The sequence below is a fragment of the Procambarus clarkii genome, chromosome 62 (assembly GCF_040958095.1).
Source record: "Procambarus clarkii isolate CNS0578487 chromosome 62, FALCON_Pclarkii_2.0, whole genome shotgun sequence".
Taxonomy (NCBI): Eukaryota; Metazoa; Arthropoda; class Malacostraca; order Decapoda; family Cambaridae; genus Procambarus; species Procambarus clarkii.
The window spans coordinates 15286384-15308757 of NC_091211.1; the positions used below are offsets into that span (position 1 = coordinate 15286384).

General features: G+C 49.3%; 1 protein-coding gene across 2 annotated transcripts in view; it reads left to right on the top strand.

Moving 5' to 3' along the window:
- The window catches only part of Gprk1 (G protein-coupled receptor kinase 1), a 422403-nt gene that overhangs the window by 300970 nt on the left and 99059 nt on the right, over positions 1–22374 (top strand). For both annotated transcript variants that reach the window (XM_045755516.2, XM_045755517.2), the window contains one exon: positions 7232–7305. In XM_045755516.2, the coding sequence (XP_045611472.1) occupies positions 7232–7305 (74 nt within the window). The remainder of the gene's footprint in view (positions 1–7231; positions 7306–22374) is intronic.

Genomic DNA, 22374 nt, shown 5'->3' on the forward strand with positions numbered 1-22374 from the left:
GTGTTATCGTGCTCCCTGGGGGAAGTAGTGGTGGTGTCCTGCTCCCTGGGGGAAGTGGTGTTATCCTGCTCCCTGGGGGAAGTGGTGTTATCGTGCTCCCTGGGGGAAGTGGTGTTATCCTGCTCCCTGGGGGAAGTGGTGTTATCGTGCTCCCTGGGGGAAGTGGTGTTATCCTGCTCCCTGGGGGAAGTGGTGTTATCCTGCTCCCTGGGGGAAGTGGTGTTATCGTGCTCCCTGGGGGAAGTAGTGGTGGTGTCCTGCTCCCTGGGGGAAGTGGTGTTATCCTGCTCCCTGGGGGAAGTGGTGTTATCCTGCTCCCTGGGGGAAGTGGTGTTATCCTGCTCCCTGGGGGAAGTAGTGGTGTTATCCTGCTCCCTGGGGGAAGTGGTGTTATCGTGCTCCCTGGGGGAAGTAGTGGTGTTATCCTGCTCCCTGGGGGAAGTGGTGTTATCGTGCTCCCTGGGGGAAGTAGTGGTGTTATCCTGCTCCCTGGGGGAAGTGGTGTTATCCTGCTCCCTGGGGGAAGTGGTGTTATCCTGCTCCCTGGGGGAAGTAGTGGTGGTGTCCTGCTCCCTGGGGGAAGTGGTGTTATCCTGCTCCCTGGGGGAAGTGGTGTTATCGTGCTCCCTGGGGGAAGTAGTGGTGGTGTCCTGCTCCCTGGGGGAAGTGGTGTTATCCTGCTCCCTGGGGGAAGTGGTGTTATCGTGCTCCCTGGGGGAAGTAGTGGTGGTGTCCTGCTCCCTGGGGGAAGTGGTGGTGTCCTGCTCCCTGGGGGAAGTGGTGGTGGTGTCCTGCTCCCTGGGGGAAGTGGTGTTATCCTGCTCCCTGGGGGAAGTGGTGTTATCCTGCTCCCTGGGGGAAGTAGTGGTGGTGTCCTGCTCCCTGGGGGAAGTGGTGGTGTCCTGCTCCCTGGGGGAAGTGGTGGTGGTGTCCTGCTCCCTGGGGGAAGTGGTGTTATCCTGCTCCCTGGGGGAAGTGGTGTTATCGTGCTCCCTGGGGGAAGTGGTGGTGGTGTCCTGCTCCCTGGGGGAAGTGGTGTTATCCTGCTCCCTGGGGGAAGTGGTGTTATCGTGCTCCCTGGGGGAAGTGGTGGTGGTGTCCTGCTCCCTGGGGGAAGTGGTGTTATCCTGCTCCCTGGGGGAAGTGGTGTTATCGTGCTCCCTGGGGGAAGTGGTGGTGGTGTCCTGCTCCCTGGGGGAAGTGGTGTTATCCTGCTCCCTGGGGGAAGTGGTGTTATCGTGCTCCCTGGGGGAAGTGGTGGTGTCGTGCTCCCTGGGGGAAGTGGTGGTGTCGTGCTCCCTGGGGGAAGTGGTGGTGTCGTGCTCCCTGGGGGAAGTGGTGGTGGTGTATGTCGGCACAACTTATGGCTATGTGTTGTTACAACCCCCCCCCCCCCCTGGGTGTACTCCATGTTCTCATAGACCAAGACTGTCTGTGTGTACTCACTTATTACTTATTTGAACCAGCAGGATCGAGCACTAGCTCTTGGACCCGCTTTTCTAGCCGTTAGTTGTCAATACAATCACTCCTGGCCGTTTCTCTATCATTCCTGCCTTTAAAGTTATGACTGGAGTACTTTACAACCTCTACAACCTGCTCCTTTAGGTCATGCCATTTACTCACTACCCCTTACACTAAAAGTAAACTTTCTATCATCTCTATGACACATCTGAGTCTCAAGCTTCGATCTGTGCCCCCTTGTTCTGTTATTATTCATTGTAAACATATCCACTGTTTCCACCTTGTCAATCCCTCGAAGTGTTTCATACGTTGGTATCATGTCCCCCTCTCCGTCATCCTTTCGAAAGTCGTCAGGTTAAGGTCCTTCAGTCTGTCGTCGTACCTCTTCCCTCGCAGCTCTGGGACCAGTCTCGTTGCAAACTTCGACACCTTTTCGAGCTTATGTGTTTTTTAAGCTGGGGGCTCCACGATGGTGCGGCATACTTTAAGACTGGCCTCACATAGGCGGTATACAGTGATCTAGAAGCTTCCTTATTCAAGTTTGTGAAGGATGTTCTGACTTTTGCCAGAGTAGAGTATGTGGCTGACGTTATTCTATTTATATGAGCCTCTGGAGTTAGGTTTGGTGTTATTCCATGCCCAGGTCTTTTTCTCTAGACGTTATAGGGAGGTAGTTTCCCTTCATCGTATATTGGTCTTCTGGCTCCTGTCCCCATTTCCATCACCTTACACTTCTTACTGTTGAACTCTAGCAGTCATTTCCTCGGACCAGCTCTGCCACCTGTTAAAGTCATCCTGGAGAATCTTACAATCCTCATCTGTCTCAACCCTCTTCATTAGTTTTACTTTATCTGCAAATATAGACGTAAAAGACTCTTGCAGTCAAGTCATTTACATAAATGAGGAATACTATGGGAGCCAGCACCGATCCTTGAGGCACCCCGCTTGTTACTCTACGCCAGGACTATTCCTTGCCTCTGTCTGTCTCTCTCTGACACCTGTCAGGTAATTCCTTACCCATGATAGTGCGTTTCCGTCTACTCCTGCCTGCCTCTCAAGTTCGTATCATAGCTTCCTGTGTGGTACTGTATCAAAGGGTTTTTGGCAGTCCAGAAATATGCAGTCTGCCCATCCTTCTCTGTCTTGCCTCATGTTCGTTACCTTAACATAAAACTCCAGGAGGTTCGTCAGGCAGGATTTCCCTGCTCTAAAACCGTGTTGTTGTTTACTTACAAACCTAATTCTTTCTAGGTGTACAACTAGTGTTAACCTTATCATTGTTTCAAGTACTTTGCAAGGGATGCTTGTGAGTGACACTGGTCTGTAGTTAAGTGCTTCTTCTCTATCTCCTTTCTTGTAGATTGGCACCACATTTGCCTTCTTCCAGCAGCTGGGCAATTCCCCCCTGTGTAAAGGACTCATTGATGATTAGTACCAGAGGTATGCTGAGGGCCTCTGCTGCTCCCTTTAACATCCATGGTGATACTCGCACCATGGATACACACACACACACACACACACACACACACACACACACACACACACGCACGCACGCACACACACACACACACACACACACACACACACACACACACACACGTACGTGTGTGTATGTGTGTGTGTCTGTGTTTAAATTATATTTTATTATCTACCTATTATCATATGCTAAAAAATCCCCGACTAACTCTCGCATTACCTCGACATTCAACCCCGACTCTCCCTCGTGCTTGAAGGGTTAGCTGACCCGCCAAGGTCAGCAACTCTGCGTTTCCTGACGTCAAGAAGAACCACATTGTTGAGGGTCTGGTGCGCCGGTCAACATGAACACTTACAGTCCCCACTCAACTTTTGAAAGAACAAACATCATACGTCATTCATTTGAAAGAAAATTCCCCCCTTAAGAGAGGCACATCCACCCAGCCTCCAGACCCGGTTTACAGGTTGCTACTGACTTTTAGTAAGGTTACCTCCTAAGAAACACCTCAGTCTCCTTGGGGTTTCTGTAGGGGGAAACCCCCGTCTGGAGCCTGCGGGGTGGGGAGTCCCTTTCCTCATGACTAGATGCTCCTGACATGATCATCATTTTGATGATGTCAGGACGTATAATGTGCTGACATCACATTATACAAGATGACCTTAACGTGGACCAAAAACAGGGCTGGGTCACATATTCCAACACATCTCTAACCCTGTCCCTGGAGGACAGAAGAAAATGTATATATGCTGGTTAGCATTGTTAATGTGTGGCCACGTCTGTGGTAGACAATAATAAAAATAAACAAATCTTCCAACATAACTAATCTCTGCCTTAACAAACTCTCGTCACCTTCGTTTATGATATATAACTTTAGATTTTTAGTTCAGTAGCTTTTTCGAAGAAAATGATGTATACAATGAGCCTAGTTGTTCGAGGGGTCGTGTGGGTCACGTCAAGACTTGAAGAATGTAACTCACCTCGTCACCGAACATGAGTTTACTTCGAGCTCGTAGGTATACTCAAGGGCATAGGTATACACCAGGACATAGGTATACTCCAGGCCATAGGTATACACCAGGACATAGGTATGCTCAATCATCGGTATACTTTGAGGTCATAGACGGTATATTTTTTAATTGAAGTGTGTAACATCAATTACTGAGTTGTAACAAAGTGTTTAGTATGAGAGTGTGGTAGTGGTATATTGTGAAGACTTCTCTGTCACACCACATTATCATCTCTTTATAACATACAAATAAAAGTTTATAATAATGCTTTCCACTACAGTCTGTGCAAACACACACGGACCACACTCGTAGTGGTGTGTGTTTGCAAGCACGCACGCACACACACACACACACACACACACACACACACACACACACACACACACACACACACACACACACACACACACACACACACACTAATAATGCCGTTCCTCGTAGAGTCTATTAGACACGGAACTCAGATGTCATGTTGCCACAGTGAGAGGGGTGGGGGGTGGTGGGGGGAGTGGGGAGGGGGTGTACTGGGTGTACCAGCCCGTGTACTGGTCCAGTAAATCACTGACCTCCTCCCCACAGGCCAACGCCGTCACCCATATATTCGTGCAGGTTATCCTTAAACCTATAAACTGGTACAGGAAACGTTCACATTTCCTGAATAACATTGGTGACCCGAGATGGTCAGTAACCTTATTTGGCGGCCAAGTGCTCCTTCTGGCACGGCTCGTATTGGGGGTTGAGCTCGGGCTCTTTGGTCCCGCCTCTCAACTGTCAATCAACTGGTGTACAGGTTCCTGAGCCTACTGGGCTCTATCATATCTACACTTGAAACTGTGTATGGAGTCAGCCTCCACCACATCACTGTCTAATGCATTCCACCTGTTAACTACTCTGACACTGAAAAAGTTCCTTCTAACGTCCCTGTGGCTCATGTGGGTACTCTGTTTCCACCTGTGTCGCCTTGTTCGCGTACCACCCCGTGTTAAACAGTTTGCCTTTATCCACCCTGTCAATTCCACTGAGAATTTTATAGGTGGTGATCATGTCCCTCCTAGCTCTTCTGTCTTCCAGTGTCGTGAGGTTCAGTTCCAGTAATCTTTCCTCAAAGCTTATTCCTCTCAGCTCTTCGAGTGGCCTAGTGGCATACCTTTGAACCTTCTCTAACTTCATTTTGTGTTAGACTAGATATGGACCCCAAGCAGGAGCTGCATATTCCAGTATTGGTCTGACGTATGTGGTATACAAGGTTGTGAATGTTTCCTTACACAAATTTCTGAAGGAAGTTCTTATGTTCGCCGGCCTTGCATACGCCGCTGATGTTATCCTTTCAGGGGCAAGGTCTGGTGTGATATCAACCCCCAGATCTTTCTCTCTCCCTGATTCCTGAAGGATATCATCTCCCAGCTGGTACCTTGTGTTTGGCCTCCTGCTCCCTCCCCCATCTTCATCACTTTATATATGCTGGAGTTACTGTAGTAGCCATTTGTTGGACCATTTCTTCACTGTGTTAATGTGTCCAAGTAGTGTCGTCCTCTCCATACTACCAGCGTCAGCACGCTGACAATGAGGAACTTTGGTCATAGCTGATACAAAATATTACAATAATGGCTGGAGTAAACAGGTGTACAAAGAGCGTAAATGAAACTTAAATTTTAGGTGTAAATTGAGTGAGATTTAGCGCACGATGTACAAGGTGGCAACCCTGGAAACACAAACCAAAACTGTCTCTATTTTCCGCTTGTTACAACTTGTAATAGAGTTGTTACATCTTGGCTTAACGTGTTTATGACGTATTAGAACGTTGTTATAACTTGCTATATTGGTTGTTATAACTGGTTAGGAAGTGTTAAAACTTGTTCGAACGTGGTACCAACGTCGTAGTTTCGGTGTGTGTTTGGAGGGATATTGTAGAAACAGAGTGTGGTGTACTGCATGAGCGTTAAAAAGCAGATATTGGCACAGTTGATACCACATAATTATGATGACGAGAAGACAGTCAGAAGTAATATCAATTAATCATACCGTGAAGTTGTAGATGTTTGCAACCCCCTCAGCGTCCTGCTTCAACATATGTGGGGCATGTGGTGGCTCAGCATACCCCCAGACACAAAACTTAGGCGGGACCAAAGAGCCAGAGCTCAACCCCCGCAAGCACAACTAGGTGAATACAGATCTGATGACCAGAGAAGGACTCCAAATGGCTATCAGTAATTACCCATCATTCTGTGGCAATATAGTTGCTGCATAGTTCCAAAATATCCACCAGGGGCCAGATTCACGAAAGCACTTACGAACGTGTACATCTTTCCTCAATCTTTGACGGCTTTGGTTACATTCATTAAACAGTTTACAAGCATGAAAACTTCCCAATCAACTGTTGTTATTGTTATAAACCGCCTCCTGGTGCTTCAGAGCTCATTAACTGTTTAATAATTGTAAACAAAGCCGCCAAAGATTGAGAAAAGATGGACATGTTCGTAAGTGCTTGCGTAAGTGCTTTCGTGAATCTGGCCCCAGGGTCTTCAGCCTCTCTCTCAGCTCACGAGTTGTACTCACCAAGTTGTCCTTGCGGGGGTTGAGCTTCGGCTCTTTGGTCCCGCCTCCCAACTGTAATGTGTTATTCTATCCTGTAGACCTTCAGCACTATTGTGTGTCATTCTTAACTTGTATTTCCTAAGATTTCCTTAACTAAGTGACTAGTGGTTGTCTCACGTGACGCAGTGGTTGTCACGTGACACAACCACTGCGTCACAATGACGACAGTTTCGACAGGTGTTCAAACAGCAGTTGGTAAACATAGAACAGTGACGCCACTACACCCCATACCACGAACATCACCACCACTGCTCAATACTCATGCACCACCTACACCACCATCACCACCACCTGCACCACCACCACCATCACCATCACCATCACCATCACCACCACCACCACCACCACCACCACCACCACCACCACCACCATCACCACCATCACCACCATCACCACCACCTGCACCACCACCACCACCACACCATGCAGCAGGAGGTCCCAGGAGACAGGACGCAGCTGGGGGCAAGAAGAACCAATGAATACATTGTGTCGTGTGTTAACATGTTTACCTTAGGGAAGGACGGAGGTAGGGAGTCTCTCCCTCCCTTACCCTAGGGTAGGGGGGAAGGCAAGTAGGGAGGGAACCACGGACAGAGAAGAGGGAGAGAGAGGAAGGAAGAGAGGGAGAGGGGGGGAGGGAGGTGGCGCGGCTCGACAACTGCTACTAACTCACATGTCTTCTCTCCTGCAGGTTACCTCCTATACAAAGACTTTAGTGAAAACGTGTGTGAGGAGCCCGTTCACCAGCTTAAGTTTTACGAGGAGGTGAGTACCACTCTTGTGTGTGTGTGTGTGTGTGTGTGTGTGTGTGTGTGTGTGTGTGTGTGTGTGTGTGTGTGTGTGTCGGGTGCGTGCGTGTGTGTCGGGTGCGTGTGTGTGTGTCGGGTGCGTGTGTGTGTGTCGGGTGCGTGTGTGTGTGTGTGTGTGTGTGTGTGTGTGTGTGTCGGGTGCGTGTGTGTGTGTGTGTCGGGTGCGTGTGTGTGTGTGTGTGTGTGTGTGTGTGTGTGTGTGTGTGTGTGTGTGTGTGTGTGTGTGTGTGTGTGTGTGTGTGTGTGTGTCGGATGTGTTGTCTCACGTGGCTAGTGGTTGACATGCTCACTCAGCATGTGAGTGCCACACAAGTGTCCAGAGTGACACCTGTGTGACTCAAGACACAGGTGTCATGGTGGTCACATCTACTAAACATCTGGTTGTGGGTATCTTGTGGCCGCCAGATCTAGAAATAATTTTTTATAACATTGAGATTTGAAGAGTTACCAAGAGGTTGGTAACTCACACAGTGGGGGATGGGGGTGGGTGGGGGGGTGTTATAGTGCACATGTTGCTGCAGCGTGTGCAGCTGCTCAGCTGTCGTGCACATCCTGAGCCTCCACGGGGAGAAACTGTAAGCCGGGACAATTCCCGACTAGTATTAAAGATTCCTCAACCACTTCCGTCTCGCTCTTGGTTATCAACTCTAACTGCGTCGTTCCTGAGTGACTTAATGGTGCCCAGTGGCAGTACCGTGGGTGCTGGTAGGAAGGCTCGTACTTTTTTGAGACCCCAGTTCGAATCTCAGATCATCCATATGTCCTTGTTTCTTCCTCCCATATGACTCCACGGTGGATCCGTACTGACTTAATCACCAGGCGCTCGTTACTGTGTTTACAAGGCTGTTCATTCCTGCCACTGTGTGTCCCGTGGTCTGTCTACTGTGTCTTACTGTGACAGTGTAGATCTGTCTCTACCATGGTCTGTCTACTGTGTCTCACAGTGACAGTGTAGATCTGAGTGTCCCATGGTGTGTCTACTGTGTCTCACTGTGACAGTGTAGATCTGTCTCTACCATGGTCTGTCTACTGTGTCTCACAGTGACAGTGTAGATCTGTCTCTACCATGGTCTGTCTACTGTGTCTCACAGTGACAGTGTAGATCTGAGTGTCCCATGGTGTGTCTACTGTGTCTCACTGTGACAGTGTAGATCTGTCTCTACCATGGTCTGTCTACTGTGTCTCACAGTGACAGTGTAGATCTGAGTGTCCCATGGTGTGTCTACTGTGTCTCACTGTGACAGTGTAGATCTGTCTCTACCATGGTCTGTCTACTGTGTCTCACAGTGACAGTGTAGATCTGAGTGTCCCATGGTGTGTCTACTGTGTCTCACTGTGACAGTGTAGATCTGTCTCTACCATGGTCTGTCTACTGTGTCTCACTGTGACAGTGTAGATCTGAGTGTCCCATGGTGTGTCTACTGTGTCTCACTGTGACAGTGTAGATCTGTCTCTACCATGGTCTGTCTACTGTGTCTCACTGTGACAGTGTAGATCTGAGTGTCCCATGGTGTGTCTACTGTGTCTCACTGTGACAGTGTAAATCTGAGTGTCCCGTGGTCTGTCTACTGTGTCTCACTGTGACAGTGTAGATCTGTGTGTCCTATGGTCTGTCTACTGTGTCTCACTGTGACAGTGTAGATCTGTGTGTCCCGTGGTCTGTCTACTGTGTCTCACTGTGACAGTGTAGATCTGTCTCTACCATGGTCTGTCTACTGTGTCTCACTGTGACAGTGTAGATCTGAGTGTCCCATGGTGTGTCTACTGTGTCTCACTGTGACATTGTAGATCTGTGTGTCCCATGGTGTGTCTACTGTGTCTCACTGTGACAGTGTAGATCTGTGTGTCCCATGGGCTGTCTACTGTGTCTCACTGTGACAGTGTAGATCTGTGTGTCCCATGGGCTGTCTACTGTGTCTCACTGTGACAGTGTAGATCTGTGTGTCCCATGGTCTGTCTACTGTGTCTCACTGTGACAGTGTAGATCTGTGTGTCCCATGGTCTGTCTACTGTGTCTCACTGTGACAGTGTAGATCTGTCTCTACCATGGTCTGTCTACTGTGTCTCACTGTGACAGTGTAGATCTGTGTGTCCCATGGTCTGTCTACTGTGTCTCACTGTGACAGTGTAAATCTGAGTGTCCCATGGTCTGTCTACTGTGTCTCACTGTGACAGTGTAGATCTGTGTGTCCCATGGTCTGTCTACTGTGTCTCACTGTGACAGTGTAGATCTGTGTGTCCCATGGTCTGTCTACTGTGTCTCACTGTGACAGTGTAGATCTGTGTGTCCCATGGTGTTTCTACTGTGTCTCACAGTGACAGTGAGACATAATAATGCTCACTGGTTCCTGCTGGGTTGAAGAGTCATGGTTCACCATTCGTGCTTCGTACTCATTTACTTTTTGGAAATATTGTTGTTAATGAGTGTGTGTGAGTTAATGAGGGCCCTGGCCTCTCATTATCATCATTACCTCAGCAACAACTTTGATTTGACACTCATTAATTTCTTAGTAATTGTTAGAATAAGTCCATGTGACTCATTTCTTCTGACAACAAGTTAAGACTTCGTTCTTATTTTGTATATTTTTAGCCTGCGTGGATGGTCTTGACAGGGAGGTGAGGCTCCTGGTGGAGGCGTGGATGGTCTTGACAGGGAGGTGAGGCTCCTGGTGAAGGCGTGGATGGTCTTGACAGGGAGGTGAGGCTTCTGGTGGAGGCGTGGATGGTCTTGACAGGGAGGTGAGGCTCCTGGTGGAGGCGTGGATGGTCTTGACAGGGAGGTGAGGCTCCTGGTGGAGGCGTGGATGGTCTTGACAGGGAAGTGAGGCTCCTGGTGGAGGCGTGGATGGTCTTGACAGGGAGGTGAGGCTCCTGGTGGAGGCGTGGATGGTCTTGACAGGGAGGTGAGGCTCCTGGTGGAGGCGTGGATGGTCTTGACAGGGTGGTGAGGCTCCTGGAGGAGGCGTGGATGGTCTTGACAGGGTGGTGAGGCTCCTGGAGCAGGCGTGGATGGTCTTGACAGGGTGGTGAGGCTCCTGGAGCAGGCGTGGATGGTCTTGACAGGGTGGTGAGGCTCCTGGAGCAGGCGTGGATGGTCTTGACAGGGTGGTGAGGCTCCTGGTGGAGGCGTGGATGGTCTTGACAGGGAGGTGAGGCTCCTGGTGGAGGCGTGGATGGTCTTGACAGGGAGGTGAGGCTCCTGGTGGAGGCGTGGATGGTCTTGACAGGGTGGTGAGGCTCCTGGAGGAGGCGTGGATGGTCTTGACAGGGTGGTGAGGCTCCTGGAGCAGGCGTGGATGGTCTTGACAGGGTGGTGAGGCTCCTGGAGCAGGCGTGGATGGTCTTGACAGGGTGGTGAGGCTCCTGGAGCAGGCGTGGATGGTCTTGACAGGGTGGTGAGGCTCCTGGAGCAGGCGTGGATGGTCTTGACAGGGAGGTGAGGCTCCTGGTGGAGGCGTGGATGGTCTTGACAGGGTGGTGAGGCTCCTGGTGGAGGCGTGGATGGTCTTGACAGGGAGGTGAGGCTCCTGGTGGAGGCGTGGATGGTCTTGACAGGGAGGTGAGGCTCCTGGTGGAGGCGTGGATGGTCTTGACAGGGAGGTGAGGCTCCTGGGGGAGGCGTGGATGGTCTTGACAGGGAGGGGAGGCTCCTGGGAGAGGCGTGGATGGTCTTGACAGGGAGGTGAGGCTCCTGGTGGAGGCGTGGATGGTCTTGACAGGGAGGTGAGGCTCCTGGGGTGGCCGTTGTGAGAGGTGGCCGTAGTAGCAGGAAGGTACGCAGTAATGTGCTGGGCTCCGGGGGGTTCCCCACAGCCACTGGAGGATAATTGTAGGAGGAGTGATGGTCGCGCACGACGCCACTCCGTGTACAACAACTAATTGTCAGGCGCGGTAGGTCTCAGCCTGGGGATTAGTTATGTGGTGACCCGCAGTTGGCAACACTCACCCAGGTGTCACCCAGTCTTGCTAATTACCAAAGGCGACGTAATTTGTGTAGGAGTCATCATGCAACACAAATTGTGCATGTGTGTGTGTGTGTGTCAACACATTGGGGGGAGAGGATGCGAAGGGGAGGCGCATCATTAGGGGTGGTCCCCCTAAGGCAGGAGATGTGCAGGTCCCCGGGTGGAGGAGGATGCTGCTGCTCCTGCAGCATGTTAATGCTTATGCCGCGCCTTCGGCAACTGTGTGTGCTGCCAAGACCCCTCCTGGTGGGGGGTGGGGGGGGTGAGGGTGTTGGAGGAGGAGAGCTTTACCTTCATATTCTTATCCTCTGCTTCATGAAGAATAGCTCCTACAGTGCTGTTGGTCACTGTTAGTTAGATGCCGCTCTTATACTCGCCTCGTGTTCCACACACCTTGGTTATGTGGCTCAGGTGTTTTATGTGTATAGCTGGGTACACGTGTTTAATGTGTGGGGAGTGGCTCAGGTGTTTTATGTGTATAGCTGGGTACACGTGTTTAATGTGTGGGGAGTGGCTCAGGTGTTTAATGTGTGGGGAGTGGCTCAGGTGTTTAATGTGTGGGGAGTGGCTCAGGTGTTTAATGTGTGGGGAGTGGCTCAGGTGTTTAATGTGTGGGGAGTGGCTCAGGTGTTTTATGTGTATAGCTGGGTACACGTGTTTAATGTGTGGGGAGTGGCTCAGGTGTTTAATGTGTTTGTGGCCGTAATCAGGTGTTCTATGTTTATAGCTGGGGTCCCATCTATGCCCCGTATGATCTATGGGAAGAACCTACTTTATATTTGTTGTGTGTGTGTGTGTGTGTACTTACCTAGTTGTGCTTGCGGGGGTTGAGCTCTGGCTCTTTGGTCAGACATTAATGTCATTAATTAATGCACAACTATATTCTACCCACTTCAAGGCACCGTATGGGCCGATAAGCCCTCTGCAGTTACCTCCATTCTCATGTACCCGCCTCACCCAAAACCTTTGTGTCACCTCACCCAAAACGAATAAAAAGGAAGATTTAAAGAAAGAAAAAACCACTATCATGTACAGTGTATCAGGTGTATCATTAGTGTAGTGTTAAGTGTAAACAAATCTTTGAGGATGTAAGAAGCCCTCACGGAACGCTTCATAACTACTCCGTAATCAAAGAGTAACACACTTGCCCACGTGCACATTTCATGCTCAATGTTCTCAATGTTCATTTGGCTTTGTGTGAGGACCGAGTCCCATCTTGGTGGTTGGTCTTGCCTCTTGTCTCAGTAATGTGTTGTGTTAGCAAGTTTCTCTCTGCAACTCTCAGTGTTGTTCTCCGTGTTTCTTCTCCCTCTCTCGGAGCCATTCATTCCCAGTCAGTTTGCTCATGATTATAATCTTGCCTTACTAGTAGCTTTGCTCACAATTTAAGGGATAATTCAGCCACACTTTGTATGATATTCCAGCTGTGTTAGTGTTCTGGTGGTGGTGTCTGCGTCTCCTGTGGGTCTCAACCACTCTTTTCCTTCCGCTGAGATGAGTCCTGCCACAGTGTCTGCATCACCTCTCTTCAACCCTGCTCTTTCTTTTGGCCAGCAGCGTCACTCCTCCTCCCCCTCTCTGCTATCTTTCACTTCTTGCTATTGTCTGGAAAATATTACATTAGTGATAGTTTCAGTTATTTTAGTTTCTACTTTTGCTATAACTACAAGATGAGACGCCTCACTGGCCACAGCTGGTGGCCCAAGAGCTTGGGTCTACTCCATGTTGTGTATCTATAGCTGACAGTCACCTATCACAGGTTCACTGTCATCACTCCCTCCTAGGCACATTTACATCAGCCATTCTTCACTCACTTTCTTTCAATTCAGTTGTTTTTCGGCTCTTTGGTCCCGCCTCTCAACTGCCAATCAACTGGTGTACAGGTTCCTGAGCCTATTGGGCTCTATCATATCTACACTTGAAACTGTGTATGGAGTCAGCCTCCACCACATCACTGCCTAATGCATTCCATTTGTCAACCACTCTGACACTAAAAAAGTTCTTTCTAACGTCCCTGTGGCTCATTTGGGTACTAAGTTTCCACCTGTGTCCCCTTGTTCGCGTACCACCCGTGTTGAACAGTTTATCTACCCTGACAATTCATCTGAGAATTTTGTAGATAGACAAGGTACGGGCTCCATGCTGGGGCCGCATACTCCAGGATTGGTCTTACATATGTGGTATACAAGGTTCTGAATGATTCCTTGCACAGGTTTCTGTGTGTGTGTGTGTGTGTGTGTGTGTGTGTGTGTGTGTGTGTGTGTGTGTGTCTGTGTGTCTGTGTGTGTGTGTGTGTGTGTGTGTGTGTGTGTGTGTGTGTGTGTGTGTGTGTGTGTGTGTGTGTGTGTGTGTGTGTGTGTGTGTCTGTGTGTCTGTGTGTGTGTCTGTGTGTGTGTGTGTGTCTGTGTGTGTGTGTGTCAAACACACTCACCTTGTGGATTTGTTCATACAGACTTTGACACAAAGTCTGTATGAACAAATCCACAAGAGCCGTGATGAAGGTTCGAACCTACGTCCAGGATGATCCCTGACGCACCTTAGTCGAGTGCGCCACGGCATGATCAAAATTTAATACCCTTTTGCATTGACGGTTGTGTAGTGTAGTGCGTAGAGTCAGTACGTCTGTCTATCTATCTTCCTGTCCGTCTGTGTCTGCTTGTCTGTCCATCTCCACAGCGCTCTTGACACACTAGGAAAAAAAGTTACAAATGTGGCTTTAGATGTGGGTATATTTGCGTGGCGTGCTCCAGGGGGGAGTCCCCGGCTCTCAGCTGACTGGTTTGTTTACACGGGTGACGTGGCAGTGACGTCACCAGGCCCAGGCGCGCTCACCTTGGCCAGTCGCTCCACACTCCTGCTGCTGCTGCTGTCATCTGTCTGCCAGTTTTTACTGACATACTGGTATACCATCCGAGGTGCTGCTAGTCAAGGGCGAGGCTGTCCGCGTGGTCACCCAACCTGTTACTGGCAGCATCTAGCAGGCCTTAACTGTTGACGGGTCTCGCTCTCTGGGTCATCACCTTCCTGACTGCTTAAGAAAACTCCTGTTGGGCATTCTCTTTGTTTGTGATGTTTTGATATGATACTGTGTGGTGTTTACGGTGGTGGTGTTGATGGCGGTGGTACCTGGTTGATGGGGTTCTGGGAGTTGTTCTACTCCCCAAGCCCGGCCCGAGGCCAGGCTTGACTTGTGAGAGTTTGGTCCACCGGGCTGTTGCTTGGAGCGGCCCGCAGGCCCACATACCCACCACAGCCAGGTTGGTCCGGCACTCCTTGAAGGAAACTATATAGTTTCCTCTTGAAGATGTCCACGGTTGTTCCGGCAATATTTCTTATAGTCGCTGGGAAGACGTTGAACAACCGTGGACCTCTGATGTTTATACAGTGTTCTCTGATTGTGCCTATGGCACCTCTGCTCTTCACTGGTTCTATTCTGCATTTTCTTCCATATCGTTCACTCCAGTACGTTGTTATTTTACTGTGTAGATTTGGGACCTGACCCTCCAGTATTTTCCATGTGTATATTATTTGGTATATCTCTCTCGTCTCCTTTCTAGCGAGTACATTTGGAGAGCTTTGAGACGATCCTAATACATTTCCTTTATTGATCTCCAAATCCCAATGCATTTCCGTTATTTTTTTCCTTCTGTACGTTCTGCGATGGTCTGCGTTCTCTTTCTAGAGTGGTCCTCTTTCTGCCCCTCCTCACAGGCACGTGCTTCAAGCAGACCTTGTAAGCTTCAGCTGTCAGTTGATCTATTCCCTGTGTGGGAGTTTTGTCGCTTAAGACCGTCTCCCATTGAATGGTTGCAAGGTCTACATTTATTGTTTCCCAGTCGATCCTCTTATTGTTGAAATTGAATTGATTGAATATCCCTTCTCGCTTGTTGGGTCTCTTAGACCTACTACCGTTATTTATGCTAGTTTGCACTTCAATGAGCTTATGGTCTGAGTATGAAGTATCTGAGACTGTAATGTCTCTGATTAGTTCATCATTGTTTGTGAATAACAAGTCTAGTGTGTTTTCGTTCCTAGTTGGTTCTGTAATCTGTGGATTAAGCGAGAGTTTGTCACAGAATCTTAAAAGTTCTCTGACCTGTGGTTGGTTATTTCCCGGGTGTTGGTGTTGACGGTGGTGGTGTTGACGGTGTTGGTGTTGTTGGTGTTGACGGTGGTGGTGTTGACGGTGTTGGTGTTGACGGTGGTGGTGTTGACGGTGGTGGTGTTGACGGCGTTGGTGTTGACGGCGTTGGTGTTGACGGTGGTGTTGTTGACGGTGGTGGTGTTGACGGTGGTGGTGTTGACGGTGTTGGTGTTGACGGTGGCGGTGTTGACGGTGGCGGTGTTGACGGTGTTGGTGTTGACGGTGGTGTTGTTGACGGTGTTGGTGTTGACGGTGTTGGTGTTGACGGTGGTGTTGTTAACGGTGGTGGTGTTGACGGTGTTGGTGTTGACGGTGGTGTTGTTGACGGTGGTGTTGTTGACGGTGGCGGTGTTGACGGTGGCGGTGTTGACGGTGGCGGTGTTGACGGTGGCGGCGTTGACGGTGGCGGCGTTGACGGTGGCGGCGTTGACGGCGGCAGTGTTGACGGCGGCGGTGTTGACGGCGGCGGTGTTGACGGCGGCGGTGTTGACGGTGTTGGTGTTGACGGTGGTGGTGGTGTTGACGGTGGTGATGATGGTGGTGGTGTTGACGGTTTTGACGGTGGTGGTGGTGACGGTGGTGGTGGTGTTGACGGTGGTGTTGATGGTGGTGGTGGTGTTGATGGTGTTGTTGACGGTGGTGGTGGTGGTGTTGACGGTGGTGGTGTTGACGGTGGTGGTGGTGGTGTTGATGGTGGTGGTGTTGATGGTGGTGGTGGTGGTGGTGTTGATGGTGGTGGTGTTGATGGTGGTGGTATTGACGGTGGTGTTGGTGGTGGTGTTGATGGTGGTGGTACTCACCTAGTTGTGTTTGCGGGGGTTGAGCTCTGGCTCTTTGGTCCCGCCTCTCAACCGTCAATCAACAGGTGTACAGGTTCCTGAGCCTATTGGGCTCTATCATATCTACACTTGAAACTGTGTATGGAGTCAGCCTCCACCACATCACTTCCTAATGCATTCCATTTGTCAACCACTCTGACACTAAAAAAGTTTTTTCTAATATCTCTGTGGCTCATTTGGGCACTCAGTTTCCACCTGTGTCCCCTTGTGCGTGTTCCCCTTGTGTTAAATAGACTGCCTTTATCTACCCTATCAATTCCCTTCAGAATCTTGAATGTGGTGATCATGTCCCCCCTAACTCTTCTGTCTTCCAGCGAAGTGAGGTTTAATTCCCGTAGTCTCTCCTCGTAGCTCATACCTCTCAGCTCGGGTACTAGTCTGGTGGCAAACCTTTGAACCTTTTCCAGTTTAGTCTTATCCTTGACTAGATATGGACTCCATGCTGGGGCTGCATACTCCAGGATTGGCCTGACGGTGGTGGTGGTGTTGATGGTGGTGGTGTTGACGGTGGTGGTGTTGACGGTGGTGTTGATGGTGGTGGTGTTGACGGTGTTGGTGGTGGTGGTGTTGACGGTGTTGGTGGTGTTGATGGTGGTGTTGGTGGTGTTGATGGTGGTGGTGATGGTGGTGTTGGTGTTGATGGTGGTGGTGTTGATGGTGGTGGTGTTGATGGTGGTGGTGGTGTTGTTGGTGTTGTTGTTGGTGGTGGTGGTGATGGTGGTGGTGTTGATGGTGGTGGTGTTGACGGTGGTGATGGTGGTGTTGATGGTGGTGGTGGTGTTGACGGTGGTAGTGTTGACGGTGGTGGTGGTGGTGTTGACGGTGGTGGTGGTGGTGGTGTTGACGGTGGTGGTGGTGGTGTTGACGGTGGTGGTGTTGATGGTGGTGTTGATGGTGGTGGTGGTGTTGATGGTGGTGGTGTTGACGGTGGTGGTGGTGGTGTTGACGGTGGTGGTGTTGACGGTGGTGGTGTTGACGGTGGTGGTGTTGACGGTGGCGGTGTTGATGGTGGTGGTGGTGTTGACGGTGGTGGTGATGGTGGTGTTGATGGTGGTGTTGACTGTGGTGGTGTTGACTGTGGTGGTGTTGACGGTAGTGGTGTTGATGGTGTTGACGGTGGTGGTGGCGCTCCCTCCCTCCCTCCCAGTCTCCCTCCCTCACAGTTTCCCTCCCTCCCTCACAGTCTTCCTCCCTCCCTCACAGTCTCCCTCCCTCCCTCACAGTTTCCCTACCTCCCTCCCTCACAGTCTCCCTCCCTCCCTCACAATCTCCCTCCCTCCCTCACAATCTCCCTCCCTCCCTCACAGTCACCCTCCCTCCCTCCCTCACAGTCACCCTCCCAGTGGACAACGGTGCTCAAGTAGTCATTATCAACGTTGTATCACCGTTCACTAACTTTTTTTATTTATTAACACATTAGGTACATGTGCATTAGTGCAGCTGCCCTAGACTATATGAAGTGTGTCAAAAAAGCTAACTAGGTGATGCTAAAAAATCCCCATCTCGCAGGATGGTTAGTCATACAGAGGCATGTGATAACCGGTCTGCACTGGCAGACTCTGGGTGCATTATGAGGATATCATCAACACAAGAGTGAATAAGGTAGCAGCGGTAATACAAGTCCCCATCTCGCAGGATGGTTAGTTATACAGAGCCATGTGTTTAATTCCTTCACTAACAGCCGGCAAGTCGTTGACAAACTCTTTTGACAATCAAATCCACATTTCGGACTTCACAGGACTCGTTGGTCCTATGAATAGGATTGGCAATAGGAGCCAATCCAACTTAAAGGCGGGCATGAGGGAGTCGACCCCCCACCACCACCCTATGGTATTCGCCATACAGTGACAGGTCACCATGAACAGTTGTGTGAGGTTAATGACCTTGTCACCATAACGCCTTGAACACACACTTTGCGGGACCAAGAGCCGAAGCTCAACCCCCGCAAGATCACATCTAGGTGAGTACAAAGGTTAACCTTCCAACACAGACATTCCCTCTAGTACTGTCGGAAAATCCGACACCATTTAATATATTATACAGACAGATAATAATTGCTGCTGTATTACCAACAAGTTACCCATAGAAAATGTAACTTGTAGTGGAATTACCGTTTAAAGAAAACGGGATATCATCACCACATACTATTATAATTCACCAGCTATTCTGCTGGGAATTATTCTTAAATACATTAGTCTTTGGACTTTACCATCATAAAAACATCTCATATAAATTAACTTAATTATCAATATTAAAGTAGAGTAAATGTGACCCTTCTATCACTTTCCGTCATCTGGACAATGTCGGCCAGTAGCGTCAGTGAGGAAGGAGGGGCAGCCATTGTTGTGTCACCTCCGAGACGTGTGGAGCAAATTCGGCTCCTATCATATCTGGACAATGTCGGCCAGTAGCGTCAATAGTATGGAGTGTTAGACATTGCCGTTGTTGATACTAGACCAGAGGCTCACAGGGAGCAAATTCGGCTCCTGTTAAATTTACTTGGACGTAGTGTTATGGAAACCAAAGGTGTACCATTTTCAACACGCTGTCATCAAATCAAGTTAAGTGTCTTTCCGAAACCCGTATATCTATCATTAGTGGCCATTAATGTCATTGGGTAGGGTGCGCCAGTTAGATCACGAAATCGCCTCAGACTAAAGGTAATTAAGCCAGGTCTTTATTGTTCCATGTACAGTATTTTCTTTGACATAGCTTGTCATATATAGGTATCTGGCTTTACAGCTAGCGCCCTTTTGACAGGTCAAGACGAGGAAGCATAGACTTTGTGCACCAGTTACTGGGTGATGGAAGCTACCTCAAAGAGGATAATTTGGTGTCTACATCCTAGTTATACCTGGTGGACTTAAGGCCTGCTGTACTATAAGATAAGGAACCTTTTCAATGTATGTAGTTAATACTGTAGTTTGATTGGCTGCATATATTTAATTTAATAAACCCCCCTAATGTGTAGAGGATCGATTTGTGAGATTAAGAGATTATTGCAGAAATACAGTCCACTTATCATTATACAAATTGCTATCGAAGTATATAAATTAACGTAAATATAAATTCATATAAATTAAATAAATATAAATCTCACAGGTCGGTTCCCACAAGTACAGACGTCGACATTTTAACGTTCACAATCTTTGCCGAATGTGGCCATAAAGTTGTGGGTGGAGGTGGCTTCCAGCACCTCTACCTTCAGTACTCTCCATGTGCTGACCGCCCGTACTGGGGACCAGGATAACCTTACAGTCCTTCTGTATATTGGCGTGTCCAGCCTCCACCTGTGTCCTCTCCTCCTACTTTGTCACTTTAAAGAGGCTGTCCTTGTCTACCTTGTCCAGCCCCCCTCAGTATCTTGTATGTTGTGATCATGTCTCTTCTCTATGGTTACCGCCAGGTGGTTCCTAGGGGTTAGTGTACCCGCTGTTGACCGTGTTCTAGTTAACCAGACAGTTAGGAGGAGGTGTTTATCAAGTTCCCTTTAAACGCCGAGACGTGACAGGTAGTTAGGCCACTTATGTGAGAGTTAATTGCCTCGTATCCTGGTGGCTTAACCCACTTAGTTCACCCACTAATCTTCTTACAAACTTCTCCACTTTTTACTGCTTTGTGCTTCACAAGGTTGAAGGCTGGCGCTGCATATTACAATATTAGTCTAACGTAGATTGGGAATAGTGCCTTGACAGAGTCTCTGTTAACACATATAACATGTTTACGTTGTGTAGTTGTAGTGAAGATATGGGGAGCCGGTCGGCCGAGCGGACGCTGGACTTGTGATCCTGTGGTCCCGGGTTCGATCCCAGGCGCCGGCGAGAAACAATGGGCAGAGTTTCTTTCACCCTATGCCCCTGTTGCCTAGCAGTAAAATAGGTACCTGGGTGTTAGTCAGCTGTCACGGGCTGCTTCCTGGGGGTGGAGGCCTGGTCGAGGACCGGGCCGCGGGGACACTAAAGCCCCGAAATCATCTCAAGATAACCTCAAGATAACCAAGACATGGTGGCGGTGTTGCCGTGTCTAGGCCGCCTCCTCCTCCCCCCGTGTCACGTCTCACAAACACTAACCTTCTAGCTTAACAAGAAAGGTGCGAGCCCAATCAATCCTACCAACTTATCGAGTCCCATGCATAGAAAACGGGAATGTTTGTGAGCCATTACTTCTATTAATAGGTTGTATTTGTAACGTTGGTTACAATGGAGTAAAAAAGGGATGGATTGGTTGGTGAGCGTCCAGTCTTAGTCTTGGAAATATATCCACTCCTGAGGACTGTTATCTTACCCAATCTTGTAGTTACCTTCCCCTAATGGTCTCCTGCCTCCCTGTCCCAGCCTCATTACCTTACACTTCCTGTGATTGAATTCCAGCAACCGTTTGTTGGACTACTGCTGGAGATCCTGGAGATTGTTAAGGTCCTACCTTCTGAATACCTTGAGATGATTTCGGGGCTTAGTGTTCCCACGGCCCTGTCCTTGACCAGGCCTCTTGGTTGCTGGACTAGTCAACCAGGCTGTTAGACGCGGCTGCTCGCAGCCTGACGTATGAGTTACAGCCTGGTTGATCAGAAATCCTTTTGAGGTATTTGTCAAGTTCTCTCTTGAACACTGTGAGGGGTCGGCCAGTTATGTCCCTTATGTGTAGTGGAAGCGTGTTGAACAGTCTCGGGCCTCTGATGTTGATAGTTCTCTCTTGAACACTGTGAGGGGTCGGCCAGTTATGTCCCTTATGTGTAGTGGAAGCGTGTTGAATAGTCTCGGGCCTCTGATGTTGATAGTTCTCTCTTGAACACTGTGAGGGGTCGGCCAGTTATGTCCCTTATGTGTAGTAGAAGCGTGTTGAATAGTCTCGGGCCTCTGATGTTGATAGTTCTCTCTTGAACACTGTGAGGGGTCGGCCAGTTATGCCCCTTAAGTGTAGTGGAAGCGTGTTGAACAGTCTCGGGCCTCTGATGTTAATAGTTCTCTCTCAGAGTACCTGTTGCACCTCTGCTCTTCAACGGGGGTATTCTGCACATCCTGCCATGTCTTCTGGTCTCATGTGGTGTTATTTCTGTGTGCAGGTTTGGGACCAGCCCCTCTAATATTTTCCACGTGTAAATTATTATGTATCTCTCCCGCCTGCGCTCAAGAGAATACAGATTTAGGCTCTTTAGTCGGTCCCAATAGTTAAGATGTTTTACTGAGTGGATTCTAGCAGTAAAGGATCTCTGCACGCTCTCCAGGTCACACTAGTGTGGGAAGATCCGGGACAGTCTTGGTCGTAGCGGCCCGGGGAGTGAGCTGGGACCTCCTCCCAGGCCACACCTTATGGTATTCACGTAGTTGTACTTACGGGGGTAGAGCTCTGCTCTTTCGGCCCGCCTCTCAACTGTCAATCAATCAACTGTTACTAACTACTAACTATTTTTTTGTCTCTCAAAAACAAACACACACACACACACACACACACACACACACACACACACACACACACACACACACACACACACACACACACACACACACACACACACACCCACACACCCACCCCCCCCCCCCCCCTACCTACCTACCTACCTAGTCATGATGTGTGTGTGGGGCGGTATGTGACGCCAGTGGCTGTCTGGATAGCACGCTGGACACATAATCCTGTGGCCCAGGGTTTGATTCCCGGCGCCGGCAAGAAACAAAAATGGGCAGAGTTTCTTTCACCCTGATGCCCCGGTTACCTAGCAGTAAATAGGTACCTGGAAGCTAGACAGCTGCTACGGGCTGCTTCCTGTGGGTGTGTACGGGTGAGTGAAAAAAAATAGTTAGTAGTAGTTAGTAACAGTTGATTGACTGACAGTTGAGAGGCGGGCCGAAAGAGCAGAGCTCAACCCCCGCAAGCACAACTATGTGAATCCAACTATGTGAATCCAACTATGTGAATCCAACTATGTGAATCCAACTATGTGAATCCAACTATGTGAATCCAACTATGTGAATCCAACTAGGTGAATCCAACTAGGTGAATCCAACTAGGTGAATACAACTAGGTGAATCCAACTAGGTGAATCCAACTAGGTGAATCCAACTAGGTGAATCCAACTAGGT